The sequence below is a fragment of the Pinus tabuliformis genome, chromosome 5_2, assembly GCF_031772625.1.
Source record: "Pinus tabuliformis cultivar Carrire ecotype Pingquan chromosome 5_2, CPIR1, whole genome shotgun sequence".
NCBI classification, from domain to species: Eukaryota; Viridiplantae; Streptophyta; class Pinopsida; order Pinales; family Pinaceae; genus Pinus; species Pinus tabuliformis.
In genome coordinates this window covers 705051263-705067166 of record NC_142306.1, presented here as the reverse complement: position 1 = coordinate 705067166, position 15904 = coordinate 705051263, and the positions used below count along the sequence as shown (strand labels likewise).

General features: G+C 39.8%; 1 protein-coding gene across 1 annotated transcript in view; it reads left to right on the top strand.

Annotated features, from left to right (window-relative positions):
* Positions 1-15287, top strand: part of LOC149161104 (putative phytol kinase 3, chloroplastic) — a 65094-nt gene extending 49807 nt beyond the window's left edge. The window contains exons 2-6 of the mRNA XM_089436876.1: positions 13803-13870; positions 14113-14244; positions 14457-14572; positions 14672-14786; positions 14881-15287. Of these exons, the coding sequence (XP_089293002.1) occupies positions 13803-13870; positions 14113-14244; positions 14457-14572; positions 14672-14786; positions 14881-15058 (609 nt within the window). The 3' untranslated portion in view covers positions 15059-15287. The remainder of the gene's footprint in view (positions 1-13802; positions 13871-14112; positions 14245-14456; positions 14573-14671; positions 14787-14880) is intronic.
* Positions 15288-15904: the final 617 nt, after the last annotated feature.

The following is a 15904-nucleotide window of genomic DNA, read 5'->3' as shown; positions in this document are numbered from 1 at the left end:
TTTTGACATCATGCACAAGCTTAATAAATTAAAAATTTGTATGCCTCTCTATGAAATAATCAAGTATCATGTTCATAGGAAGGAAGTATCTACCCTTTGGGGGTTAAATGGGCAACCCCAAGGTTCATCTGCCAATCCCTAGTGAACCCAAAATATAAATAATACTTTAGGGCTGATGTGATGGTTCTTTGTATTGAGGCTTTCGTATGACACCAAGGAGAGCATGTATGGGATTAAATATATATGATATGACCACATATATGCCCCCCTTGGGGTCATAGCAAGAAGCCTTGCAAGCAGATCAAATCCATCTGTAGGATGATGCCCCTAAGATATTGTCAGGAAATCTACTCAATGAAAATGATCAACTAACCCCTCCCTTCTACATCACCTAAAAAATGTATGGTTGTAATATTCCAAATGCAAAAATCTAGGGTTTTCTTGAAATTTTAACTAAAAAATACTTCAAATAAAATTTCCATACATAAACAGAAGATTGCCATGGAAAATATAACAGATAGAGTACATGCAATTCAATAACACAATGAGCAGAAATAATCTCATCTTTCATTATAATAAATAACTGAAAGAGTGTAGATGATGACATAACTGAAATCGCTGAGATAGATAATCTGATCTCCAAAACTAATCTGCGCCAATGCTAAAACCGGCCCTCCAACACTTGAATTGAAATGCAACTACTAAGCTCTCCTGTGAATTCTGGATGAATTCACCATGGGGAAATGGGTACTTGCCCAATCTTACTAAATCACCTGAGTGTTTCCGTCCTGGGACTACTGCTGAAGTAGAGAATCGTGTTCTCAAACCTTTCCACATGAAGAAAACACAAATCAAGATGTCCTTTAATGGCCTCCTCCTCCTCTTTTTATAAATTTGATGGACCTCTCTAGAACCTCCTATTTTACTATTATTTTAATCATGGAGCACTTTTCCCTCTTTTTATTTCAATTAAAATATTCTTTTTAATGTGGGAAAAGGTCAATTGGCCACCATGCCTCCTCAGGTCACTGAAAATCAATTCTAGCCATCCCATCGTGTATATCTTCTCGTTCTGGTTCCAACGAGCTACTACATTAAGGGGTTCTGTCAAGTATTCCTCTCGGAATGCCACCTTAAGCGTAATAAATTGAGTTAGGCCCAATAATAACCCTATTTTTCGAAATTTGTCGGAATGCAACAAAACGAAAGGCAAGTTGTGCAAATGATGGAACATGCCAAGTGAATGCCATCAGATCCCATAAGAACTCCTCAAAACCCCATGAAACATCTCCAAAAGCCTCTGGACCCGCTGATAACATAAACCTGCACCTGTGACCTGTCTACCTTCAACCCTGAAAGTCTATCCATAAGGAACACCAGAAAAAGGAGTATCACAAATCCTCAAGCCCCAAGATTACTTGCCCTCAAGCAATCCGAACCTATGGACCAGTCTGGTGGCCCAATGCAACGGAGACCCAATACCCGGATCCCATACAAACCACTGGGTGATGTTATGCCTTTGTGTCCACCCACCATGAACAAGCCCCTCAATATGCCCAGATCCCAAACCAATCTTTGGTTGAACCTGTCATCAAAAAATCCTCCTGGATCCCAATGCCACAAGAACAAGCATCAATGCTCCATGGCTCCTATTGTGTTATAGCTCCGACTGTGAATGTTGCCCCATCAACTGCGTATGAACTCATTACCTCTCTCCAATCCAACTCCTGACTCAATACAATGCCAATCCCACTCTCTTGATGCTAGGATGGAATGTTGAAGAGTTTTTGTCCTATATCCCACTGCCAACTGGGGCATGTAGTATCTGACATGTCTAAGGGTCCCTGCTCTACTACACCCCTGACTCAGAATATCGCACCATCAATAGGATACCAACTCATGATCCCAATCCAATGCATGGACACATGTTTAAGGAACAAGTCTACTAGGCTGATATGGGTCCTTGCTCAACTCAGGATGCTCTGCTTGGTCAATCAATAAGGTCTGTCTAAGGAAACCAGCCTCTCTCCCTACAATAGACACAAGTGGTCAAACTGTGCTACATGCCCTGTTTATATACTCCTGGAGAGGGTTGTTGCCCGAAAACGAAGGGTCCCTGCTCTACTACGCCCCTAACTAAGAATATCGCACCATCAATAGGATACCAACTCATGATCCCAATCCAATGCATGGAGTCATGGACACATGTTTAAGGAACAAGTCTACTAGGCTGATATGGGTCCTTGCTCAACTCAGGATGCTCTGCCTGGTCAATCAATAAGATCTGTCTAAGGAAACCTGCCTCTCTCCCTACAATAGACACAAGTGGTCAAACTGTGCTACATGCCCTGTTTATACACTCCTGGAGAGGGTTGCCTCTCGAAAACATCGTAGCTTTATTGGTTGCCACACATTTATCGACACCTAATCAGTGAGTAGGCCCAAAGATGGATGCACCACCATCTCCAGAAGATCCTCTCTCATTTGTCTCGAAACTCCATGCTCCTCCAGTTGACTTACCTCCTACAAAACTATCCTGTCATCCTCCAACACCTTCTGAGGACAAATGTATACAACTACTGCCACCCTGCTAGTTGTTTGTACATCTGTCTGCTCCTCATCAATCGCTGACCCCAAGAGTGGATGCTCATCCTCCCCCATCACGAGCTCAATATGAACCTCCAACTAAGGCTCTCAAAAGGCTCATCATGCACACTGTGCATATCATCCTCCTCAACTGACTCATGCTCCACCATATGTTGCTCATGCAGAATCATCACTGGTTAGTCGTCATCCTGAATGTCTCCAATAGGGTCCACTGACTGCTCACCATACACACCGAATATAAATAGCCTATTGTCAACAGCTCCACATGACTGTTCATGCTCCCCAGAGGAATCCTCGTATGACCCCATGGACTCATCCAAAGAAGAGCCCTCATCCTGAAAGACAGAAGGAATATCCTCTAGCTCTACCTTTGCCATCCCCTCTGCATCTCTCAAGCATGAGTGGTCAGGTCCCCAAGGTTCCTTGCAGATGAAGCAAATACCCTTCCTCCTCAATTAATTCTTGTTGCAGGGTTGGTCACCATAGATCCACTGCAACTGCTCCTGAGTCAACCATCTCCTGAATATTCCAATGTTCTGCTCAACTAACTTTTCAGCTACTTCATAAGTAGCAGGTGAAACCAACTGTTCCTCCCTCCAAATGGCCAACAACTTAGACTGCAACCTCCTACAAATGGCATCATGGCCCCCCATACATGAGGACAAAATTGATTGCATGTGTGTTATGGCTGTATCAAGATGATGTTTCCTAATGCTGAAGAAGCATTGGAACATCTGCAAGATCAAATCGTCACATAACAGGTCAAACATGAGTTCATAAGATCTAACCAAGGCCATGACTTCTAGAATCTCTAGCCTCTTCCCAAAGGTAAGGCCCTCACTGTTATCTAAATCCTAAAAGGTCTCCACTATCAGTCTGAGGACTCTCCTCATAATGTCATCACTGCAAGGAGGTATAGGTGTGGTTAGCATCATGATACTACTAAGACAAGAGGCCATTGGAAGTTTGACTCCTATACAAGGATGCTCCAAAAATTTGTGTTGTATGTGAGCAAGCATGGCTAGTTTTAGAGCCCAAATCAAGCTCTTCCCATCTGACTGATCCACTTTGGAAAGGAGTGAAGCAAGTTCTTCTAGTTTGAGAAGGGATTTTACTGAAAACCTCATGGATTTTAGATTTGTCCTAAGAGTGAAGAGTTTGTGTCTCATCCCATGTCCTTCCTGCAAATCATTTGGTTGTTCTTGCTGTAGCATAGAAAGTATCTACTTGGAAAAGGTTATGTTGATTGCTGCAACTAGTTTATTAAGGGAGTTGATGAAGGTCTTGTCCATGTTTTAGTTCAATGATGACAAGTGTGACAAGTTGTTTTATATGACTATGAATAACAAACTTCCCACAGCTTTTAGCAATATTTTGTTAAAATTGGCAACTAGGGCCAAACTCCATGTGGGTCATCTTATTCATGGCTGATAATATTTTTATTAGATTCCTCTTGTCGAGAGGTGTAGGATTGATCTAAAGATCATCCGATACCGATAAGTATTTATGGAGATATGAATTTATTTTGATTATGGAATAATTATCAAGCCAACCAACAACTCATGTAGGCTCAAAAGCTCAACAGTGGCATCTAATCAATCATCAACATTTGTATATAAATACATGAGGTCTTTTCCTCATTTGCACACACTCATCTCATCACATCTCTCTCTCTCCTGCAAAGAAAAGAGGCCCTTCTCCTACTGCGCAGAAAGGGACTCTTCTCTCGCACGTGTGGAAGGAAGGACACAAATTTAGGGCTGCAACTGCAGATCAGAAGTTTGACTAACGTTGACCATCTTTCTCTCTCAGAACTACGTTGTAGGTGGAACTGACTCTCCTTAGAAGGTCGCATTTTTTGGTGAACGAATCAAGCCGATCCGACGGTCGGTTTGCAAGATATTGTCTGCCCTAGTTGAGCGCTGATCTAGGGTTTGCTGTTGTTGATGTAAATCTGATTTATGTACTATTTCTCTCTATTAAATTATTGAAGATAAAAGAAGATTTGTTAAAGGGTTTCCCCATATTGGGGTTTGTCCCTGGCTAGCCGCCACATCTTGTGTCTCTTGTCTTGGCTTGTTTTCTATCGATCGTTTAATGTTCTATCTGCACTTTACTTAATGTACATGTGATTGCTAATCTGTGGATAATAATAAGAAAAAGAAGTAAACCACTCTAAGCATAGAACATACCATAATTTAACATGGTATCGGAGCTGAGGTGAAGGCAAAGCCCAAGCAAGAGCAAGAGCAATCACCGAAGATAAGATTGGCTAGGCTATCCTAAAAGAACTATGGGGTCCTCAACACTCTTTCCTGCTGAAGACAAGCTTTATGAGAAAGCTGACTATCATGGATGGAAGATGTCTCTCGATCTAACCTTAGAAGATCAAGGAGTGTTGGACCATGTGAGAGGCAATATTGTTGAGCCTCCATCAAATGCACCCGCTACTGCAAGGAACAATTGGAAAACCAACGAAGTCAAAACAAAGAAGATCATCCGGGTCTCTATCGACAAGCGCTTGGTGGCCTACATCTCCGACCTAAACACCTCCAAGGAAATCTACGATAGACTGGTGAGTTTATTTAAAGTTAATGGTGCAAATCAAGTCTTGTTTCTTAGAAATAAGCTGAAGAAAATTAAGAAGGGCAAAGATGAGAGTATGCAAGCATACTTCTTAAGAATCACCGAGATCAGGAACAATCTACTATCTATTGGGGAGATTATTACTAATAGGGAAATGGCACTCACGACTCTTGGAGGATTACCATCGGAATGGTACGTGTTCAGGACTACTCTTCTCAACAATAATGTAATTCCTGGTTTCGAGGAATTAATGGCAAGATGCATTCAAGAAGAAACAAGGATAGAAGAGCAAGAAATGCCCATGCCTAAAGGTCCTCCTGCTGTCTTTTTTCTCATGCTAAGAAAAGAAATAATTCCGACACTAAATCAAAAAGAAAGGTTGGACCTCAGTGTGGAAGAAAAGGACGATGTTACATTTGCGATAAAGCAGGTCACTATGCAAGGGAGTGCCCTGATAGAAGGGACTCACACCGGGACGATGATCAAAGTCCCTTTCATGGCAATCAAAGGAATGGCAAATCTAATAGCAGAGCTAAAAGGAGTGCTGGAAATCAAGGAAGAGGACAATCATTCAAGAAGGCTAGAAATTCCAGGTATGAATCTAACACTGTTGACAATAGGCAGGATGAATATTATCTACCAGTTGCTCTATCTACCTCTGCTCCTTTGGACTCGCTGGGAATTTGGCTTATTGATAGTGGTGTCTCAAGGCACTTCACTAGTTACAAAGAAGTTCTCCATAATCTGATAGAGAAAGAAACTAACCTGGAAATTGTCCTTGGAGATAATACGAAATATCCCATGAAAGGTGTAGGCAATGTCTCTCTTAAATTGAATCAAGGTAATACGATCCACTTATAAGATGTATTATATGTACCTAACCTCAAAAAGAACCCGGTGTCAATCTTGGCAATGGAAGACAAAGGCTACAAAGTGGCTTTCATCGATGGCAAGGTACGTGCATGGAAAAATAAAATTAAAGATGCCTTTACAGGTCGCTGACATTTTGACAAAGCCCCTAAGAAAGGTCAAATTTTTGACTTTCCGAAAACGAATTGGTGTCGTTCAGAAACCCTCTGATGAGGGTCCTGTATGATGTATGGAGCTCCTGGAGCTCCGGGGGGGCACGGGGTACTTCTTGGAGCGACATATGGCCACAGTGTGACTCACCATCCCCTGATGGTGTACATGTATAGGGTAAAAGAATCAAAACGTTCCCTGTGACACCCTGTGGCGACTATGTAGCAGGATGATTAGTTCTCCTGTGAGGTCTGGATGATGTGTTCTCTATGATGATTATGTAGCAGGATGATTAGTTTTCCTGTGAGGTCTGGATGATGTGTTCTCCATGACGATTGTGTAGCAGGATGATTAGTTCTCCTGTGAGGTCTAGATGATGTGTTCTCCATGATGATTGTGTAGCAGGATGATTAGTTCTCCTGTGAGGCCTAGATGATGTGTTCTCCATGGCGAGTGTGGACAAGATGATTTGCTCTCCTATGGACAAGATGATTCGCTCTCTTGTGGAACAAGATGATTTGCTCTCCTGTCGACAGGATTGATTAGTTCTCCTGTCGAGGCATCCTACCCATGCAGTCTGGGACTCATGGGAAGTACCTCTCATCTAATCAATAAACAGGGAAATGAGGATAGGGACCATAGTAGTACCGATGGACGCATCGCTGTATCTACCGTATTCCCTATGCTAGGATGACCTTCATTGATCTGGGATCAATGATACTGGTCTGGGACCAGTGGTAGGAGTTGTACCCACTATGACATTGACTTCGGGTCGGTTGAGGACTAGTCTGGAACCAGTGGTACACACTCTGAGGCTGACTTTGAGTCAGTGAAGGATGATACTGGTCTGGGACCAGTGGTAGGAGTTGTATCTACTATCTACTATGACACTGACTTCGGGTCGGTTGAGGACTGGTCCGGGACCAGTGGTACACACTCTGAGACTGACTTTGATTCAGTGGAGGATGGTATGATACATCCTCGATCATTTCTTCTTCTTCATAATTCGAACAAAGCAGAGCAGAGTAGATCAGAACAGCGCAGAACAGAACAGAGCAGAGTAGGCAGAATAGAGCAGAGCAGAGCAGGGGTCAAGCTGTACAGAGCAGTGGATTTGATGGATGAATAGTAGTAACCGACAGACGAATTGCAGATGGAGTTTTCCCTAGTTGAGAGGGAGTGTTAAAATTGGCAACTAGGGCCAAACTCCATGTGGGTCATCTTATTCATGGCTGATAATATTTTTATTAGATTCCTCTCGTCGAGAGGTGTAGGATTGATTTAAAGATCGTTCGATTCCAATAAGTATTTGTGGAGATATGAATTTACTTTGATTATGAAATAATTATCAAGCCGAACAGCAACTCATGTAGGCTTAGAAGCCCAATAGTTGCATCTATTCAATCATCAACATTTGTAAGTAAATATAGAAGGTTTTTTCCTCATTTGCACACACTCATCTCATCACATCTCTTTCTCTCTCTTGCGAAGAAAAAAGGCTCTTCTCCTACTGCGCAATAAGGGACTCTTCTCTCACATGTGTGGAAGGAAGGACGGAAATTTAGGGCTGCAACTACAAATCGGAAGTTTGACCAACGTTGACCATCTTTCTCTCTCTCAGAATTGCGCTGTAGGTGGAACTGACTCTCCTCGGAAGGCCGCATTTTTGGTGAAGGAATCAAGCCGATCCAACGGTCGGTTTGCAAGATATTGTCTGCCCTAGTTGAGGGCTGATCTAAGGTTTGTTGCTGCTGATGTAAATCTGATTTATGTATTATTTCTCTCTACTGAATTATTGAAGATAAAAGAAGATTTGATCAAAGGGTTTCCCCATATTGGGGTTTGTCCCTAGCTAGCCGCCACATCTTGTGTCTCTTGTCTTGGCTTGTTTTCTGTCGATTGTTTAATGTTCTATCTGCATTTTACTTAATGTACATGTGATTGCTAATTTGTGAAATAATAATAAGAAAAAAGAAGTAAACTGCTCTAAGTATAGAACATACCATAACTTAACATATTTACAGGGCCATACCATGATGATGGATTGACCACCTCACTAGCTGCTACAATAATTTGACCAACAACATATTATGAAATTCAATAAGGACGCTGATTTCAAGGACTTGATCACAATAAACATGACAAAAATGGGTACCAACAGTATATAGCCTCTCACTCGTCCACATTTGATTGTATATACATCATCAAAATGCAAAAGTGACATCAAACTTCACAAATATTTGCAAGGCAAAGAAGTGTTGAATTGATAAAGGAACCTGGAACGATTGCGAGTTTGCACAGTAACAAGGATAAGTTTGTTCCCGGAAATTCGTCCTCAACACACAACAGGTAGGCAACTATGACTAATCTGCAAATGTCTCTGAAACCAACTCAGCTCCTTTAAGATAAGCTGCTACAGGTATCCATAGGCACGGTCCCAAGGAAGTGTCCAAATCGGAAGTATGCATATAACAATGGCCCTATTTTCTGAATTCCGTCTTCTCTTTGACACCTAGAACACCAACTGATAGAACTTGATTTGAAGATGCTTTGAAACCAACTTTTCCTCTTTGGATAAGCTACAACCAACTCAACCTCTTGAAATAGGCTCCTCTTTGTCCAGAGTTGGCACCACTAACAAGTGCTACTCGAACCCTTTGACATGGTAAGTCTACTATTAATTCTGGAACATATGATCAGTGGCTCCTTGGCCTACTGTGAAATTCCTCTGGGAAAAGTTCCAAAATAGCTCTGAGTTTTTCTGAGTTTGATGGGATTTTTCAGTGAAGAGTTTAGTTAAACACTTTGATGACAGACAGCTGTAAGTATATTTTAATGAGTTTTACTCCAAATTGAGATGCACAGTGAGAGTATAATGCCTCCAGAAACCTCTCAATTAGCAATATAATATATTCAATGATTTCACCATTAAATTAAATCACCACTGAGCACATTACATCAGTCACTGGGAGTAATTTACTCACTGGAAACAACTCAGAAGATACTAGCCATGCATTTCTACTGATTTCTGAACTTACAAATAAGAGTTTACAGTACAAAATAAGAACCTGGAACCTGCTGCAGCCCTCTAATCATATCATCACTGTCCCCAAAGAAATGTAGTGGATATCTAGTATGTAAGCAGCAAGATATTCTTCAGTAATTTTAGCAAGTTCCCCACGTGACTTTCAGCCATACAAGTTCCCAACTATAATATTTATTAACCAGTTACAACCTCTAAAGGAGCACTAAATACACGCATAACAGCTAGGAAAACTCATGAGATTCAGGGTAATATGCAGGGATTTGTCACAGTTATCTTCTGTGCTGACTCGTTCCACTGAAGCAGAAACTTTCCCACTGTACCCACGCTCAGCAGGACAAGAAATGTGGTCCATATATCACTGATATCGACTTCCTTGTAGACAAATATTATGCCCAACAAGCAGAAAATGACCCACAGCCTCTATACGGTCATGGTGGTTGAGCCTTGCAAGCCCAGAACTCGACCATTGCAAGTGTACATGCCCAACATCAAATCTGGAAATGACTGTGGCAGTTTAATGTCTTCAGCAGCAGAACCCGCCCAGAATGGACTGGCAACACACCCTCTAAGAACAAAAATTCCGTACTCCAAATGCTGATAATCCACAAGAAATTTTGTTTCCAATAGTCTCTGATTTGGCACTTGATTTTGCCCAGGAATGCTGAGGAATTCGGCCTCACAATGCTGCTCCGGAATAATGATAGGTGCGGCTGCTAAAGAACGCCTCCCTCACAATGCTGCTCCGGAATAATGATAGATGCGGCTGGTAAAGAACGCCTCCCTCACAGACTAACTTTTACCTTGACCAATCAACCGAAATCGTGTTGGAATTTTATTTTTTCAATGCGGCCATTCTTATGCTGCTCCGGAATAATGATAGATGCGGCTGCTAAAGAACGCCTCCCTCACAGACTAACTTTTACCTTGACCAATCAACCGAAATCGGCTTGGAATTTTATTTTTTCAATGCGGCCATTCTAAAGATTTGGACTTTGATAAACATTTGCTCACGGCCACTTGTTTAAATTATATGCCACAGCCTATAAAAATAAAATTGGGCCCTTTAAAGTTTACACAAAATTTAAATATTTTGTCTCCTTTAAAAATTAATAATAATTTGGCCAAACAATGAACTTTGGCTAAAATATTTGGCCAAAACAATAGTGGTCACACCCTTCTTCTTATTCTTCAATTTGTGCATCTTGAAAGATTACCAACAAAATAATACTCGATCTTCTCCCAAAGTAGATTGCAATAAACCTATAGGCTAGCAAGATGCACAGGTCTGATACCACTGTAATATTCCAAATGTAAAAATTTAGGGTTTTCTTGAAATTTTAACTCAGAAATACTTCAGATAAAATTGTCATATATAAACAGAGGATCGTCATGTAAAACATAACAGATAAAGTACATGCAATTCAATAACACAATGAACAAAAATAATCTTAGCTTTCATTATAATAAATCACTGAAATAGTGTACATGATGATATAACTGAAATAGTTGAAATAGATACTCTGGTCTCCAAAACTAATCTGCTCCAATGCTAAAACCTGCCCTCCAAAACCCTAATTGAAATGCAACTACCAATGCTAAAACCGGCCCTCCAAACCCTGAATTGAAATGCAACTACTAAGTTCTCCTGTGAATTCATCCAAGGGAAGATGGGTACTCGCCTAATCTCACTGAATCACCCAAGGGTTTCCATCCTGAGACTACTGCTGAAGTAGAGAACTAAGTTCTCAAACCTCTCCACATGAAGAAAACACAAATCCAAGATGACTTCTAATTGCCTCCTCCTCCTCTTTTTATAATTCTGATGGACCTCTCTAGAACCTCCTATATTATTATTATTTTAATCATGGAGCACTTTTCTCTCTTTTTATTTCAATTAAAATATTTATATTTAATGTGGGGAAATGGTAAATTGGCCACAATGTCTCCTTAGGTCACTAAAAATCAATTCTAATCCTCCCATCCTGTAGACCTTCTCGTTTTGGTTCCAACGAGCTACTACACTAAGGTGTTCCGTCAAGTATTCCTCTTGGAACTCCACCTTAAGCGTAATAAATTGAGTTAGGCCCAACAATAACCCTATTTTTCGAAATTTGTCGAAATGCAACGGAATGAAAGGCAAGTTGTGCAGGTGATGGAACACGCCAAGCAAATGCCATCAGATCCCATAGAAACTCCTCAAAACCCCATGAAACATCTCCAAAAGCCCCTGGGCCCGCTGATGACATAACCTGCACCTGTAACCTATTTGCCTCCAACCCTGAAAGTCCAGCTATAAAAAACACCAGAAAAAAGAATATCACAATACCCTGCATCTCCATAACCATCCAAATTCTGTAAGATTCTTGGTCCTCTCATTCCTTGATGTCCTTAATAATCAGGGAAAAATTAGGCTTGGACATCACTAGGCCTTACAAAGACCTATACTTCTTTGATTCTAAGAGGATCCAGTGCTTGGGGATAATCAAAGATTTGGTGGTAGGAATGGATCTGATCCCCACAAACTTTGTGATGATGGATGTGGTGATGATGGATGTGGTGATTGTAGATGTTCCCCATCTATGTTATGCTATTGTCTATACATTGGGATGCACAATGTATACTTTTGTGCAGTGTTCCAAACATCCCGATTTTATTGCAAAAAAATTGGGAAATCGAGATTTTTGTCGTAGCTGATGTTTGCCAATTTTTACAGATATTTTGATGCTATTTTAAATTTCCCCATTTTTACTGATATTTTCTCGATTTTTACAATTCTTTTTGCTGATTTTATCACAATGCTTCTGTGGGGGAATATCCAGTTTGACTTGTCTTATGCCACCATTCCTATTTTTGGAGGGAAACCTGCAAATTGCACAGGGAATGTAAAATGACTTATGTCATCAGTGATCCTGAAAAGCTTACCAATTTCCCTTCCTGCACCACAGATAATATCATAAATTTCATGCTCAGCCATGAACCCCAGTTGATAATTATTGTGTACCTTTGACGTGCGAAGAGAAAAGTTCCAGCTCTTTGGAATTGTGAACATTACAGTTCGATGGTGCAAGTAATAAAGAAGGCAATGGGGCAGGTTTCCTGTTGATCTCACCTGAAGGAAGGGAATTCCCGCATGGGGTCAAGTTGGAATTTGAACATACAAACAACACTTGTATTACCGAAGTTTAGTTGGTATGCTTAATGGCTCAACTGAGACATTCAAAATTTCCTTAACAGAAGGAGAATGATATAAGAACATGCACTACGAACCGCATGGCAGTCCCATAAAATGGAACTTATTTCTAATATTCTGGGGCACTTAACTTGCCTAGAATCTGAATTAATTATAGGTTCAGTTTATAGAAATAGAGGCTTGAATGTGAGTCATTTTAGGGACAGCTGTAGAGCTCATGTGTTTCTGTTTTTCTAAATAAAGTTCAGTAGTTGTTGGTAGCAGGAAATATTTTTTGTGGATGTATGGTAACCACTGGATGGAGAAGAGACTTTTTTTTAGAAGCACAGTTCAGAGGGATGCACTCTGTTTGCATATCCTTTTTTTAATGAATGGTGACATCTCATATTTCTCTTAACAGCCTGTATTTGTGTGTGTATTTTAAGATTTCATTGCAATAGGCTTCTACTTGAAAAACAGATTTTGCATTTGTAGGGTTTAGGTAGTCTCCAGCAGAGATTTGGAGCTATCAAATTCTGTTTTAATTTCCTGTCGAGTGACCTAAAAAATTACTGCATATGTGATCGAATTATACTCAAGCTGAAATTTTATTATTTCTGGCTTATGTTATCAGTTGTTCTCTAAAGTTATACAACTGAATTGGAGAGGAAACAATTGACAAAATTGAGGCAGAACTATTCTGCATAAATCTACTTTGTTTCCCAGTCAATATTGCAGAACAGAGTAAACCATTTAACATATTTTTATACCAACAATATCTCTCCATTTTGTTTTCTTCAGCCACAGCAATCTCTGCCCTTAACGATGCCTTAAGTATGTGCTATCCCAAATGACATAGGCAACTATTCCACAAATCAAATGGCTAAAACATGACAGACAATAATAAAAGGTAGAAAATGAGAAACGATTAACATTTCTATAAAAAAGATCTGTCCTTTCTCACCTACTTAGACCACAAATTTGACTGTCAGATATTTATTCTTTACAAGTATGATTTTCTGGTCAAGTCCATATCAAACTATTATTGTCTTAGCATTTGACTGTCAGATATTTATTCTTTACAAGTAGGATTTTCTGGTGAAGCCCATATCAAACTATTTTTTATCTCATCATTTGCAATGCTTACACTGCTCCTGTAGACCTTAAAATAGATTCAGTTCAATTCAGTTGTCTTTACCCACTCTCCTAACAACCTCTTTTTCCTTTCTCTTTCGAATTCTTGGGGATGCATACGAAGTCAGGAGTAGGGAACTGTTCAGACTCATAGAAAGCTCAGTTTTCTGAAAAATTGTTTGGATTTCCTTATTACATACATGTTAATTCAGCCACATTATACGTGGTTCCTGTTTGTAGAAATTGAATCGCAAGTTTGTGCATGTAAGCTTCGGCCTTGTTTACTTGCTCTGTTGGCCTCTTTTCAGGTATGCCAGTTTTCTTCTCTTAATATATATTATCAGCTTAATTGTCTATACAAAGTCTATTGTGGAGACATGTTTTTCTTTCAAGGCTTTCATTCACATTTAGTCTAATATTCGTCAAGTCCTGAAAGAGAGCCTTTATTTCTTTTAGTGGTGCTTCGCTATTTTTTCTCAATTAAGAAAACTGCACTTTCATGTATTACATACAATTTATTTAAATTTGAAAGCCGAATACTCTTTTTCAGCACCAGTCCTCAGGCACCATATTTGGCAGCATTAGCACCTGGAGTAAATATATTCCGAATGATTGGCTTGGGACTGGGAATATTGAAAAATGAGGCTATGGTCAAATCCATGAGTAGATATGGAGATGCCAGGTTAGCTTTATGATGCTATGAAATCTTTTCATTGTACTAAGTTTGTGATACCTGGTGTTGTTGTATGCTACATACCAAATGCAGCGGTTGATTTTCCTAGTCAAAATATAGTAAGAGTTGAATAGGGGAGCATAAAAGGCAACGCTTGCTCTGTACAGGTGGAAATGGATATGTTTACTAGTTTCTCAATGTTTTTGTGGTTCATGCCCCAGGGAACTTTTGAAGGGACCACTTTACTATGCGAGTACATTAACATTGGTTACTATCATATTTTGGACGACCTCTCCCATTGGCCCTGTCACAATCTCCACCTTATGTGCTGGAGATGGTAAAAGCGTCTTGTTTGTAATTTTTATTCTCCTTTTCACATGTTCAGGAATGGGGCTGAGGTAGTTATCTTCAAATGATTGAATCTTTCTTCTCGCAGGCTTCGCAGATATAGTAGGAAGAAGGCTGGGAACCATAAAACTTCCTTACAACAAGAATAAATCATTAGCTGGCAGCTCTGCAATGTTCCTCATGGGATTCATCTTTTCCGTAGTGTATGTATTGATAGTGGAAGCATTTGAAACTCTCGTGCAGTTGTTATTTTTTATTGATAACTTGCTCATATTAGTTTTGTGCTTTTGCAAGCAGGTATATGCTTTACTTTGCATCTTTTGGCTATTATGAAGTCAGCACAGGGATGCTTTTGTCATCCGTTCTTATCTCCATAGTTGCAACTATTGTGGAGTCTCTGCCAATCAGTACTCAGATCGATGATAATCTTACTGTTCCGTTGGTTTCTGTTTTAGCTGGTTTGCTGTTTTTCTAATCTTGTCAGATCAGTAGAAATTGGCATGCTTGCTTTTGTAATACAACATCATGCTCTAGTGTGGTGTGGACTTTGGAAATGCACAAATCAAACAAATTGATATGATAGTTGCTATCGAACAACATGAGCCTGGGCCATGTATGTGAATAGTTACGCTTAGCCTATGGTGTTTGCTTTTCTTAATATGCAATATTGCCATGCATTTAAGCGTCAAACTTTCGGCCGCTTCTCTATAGTTTTCATAAATGGTGATTGGTTTGCTCCAAGCTTAGCTATATCTTCATTGAGTGCCTGCTGTAAAAAATTGTTTGTAATTTGTATTAGTTTTTGTTGTGACAAATTAAATGAAGTAATTGACATGTTTTCAAAATCACAACATCCAACTTCTTATCCTTCTTTGTTTGCATTGTAGTCAGACCGCTCTCATCTTCCATAAAGTTAACTTGCCATCATATGATAGTTGTCTCATTATTGCATTGTTTTCTTAGATGTTGGAGGTAGAAAGTTCAGTTTTACTTGTGTCCCGATTGGATGTGGGAGAATTCAGTGCCATAAGGTATTGTTAAAGAATGACAACAATAAATGTTAACAATGTAATTATATGAGTAAATTTAGTTTTACCATTCAGGCAGTTGTGTAACTATAGGGAGTTATGTAATGAAATCTTTTTATTAAAATGGTGAGAGTTATGTAATGAAATCTTTTTATTAAAATGGTGATTGCCCGAGAGGCTTGATATAACTTGGAGAGTCATATTTTGACTTGAAGCAATAAAAATTCCAACCCCTTGTCCCGTGGAGGTTTCCTTGACACACTGTTAGGGTTTTAAAACATAAACCTTTTGTG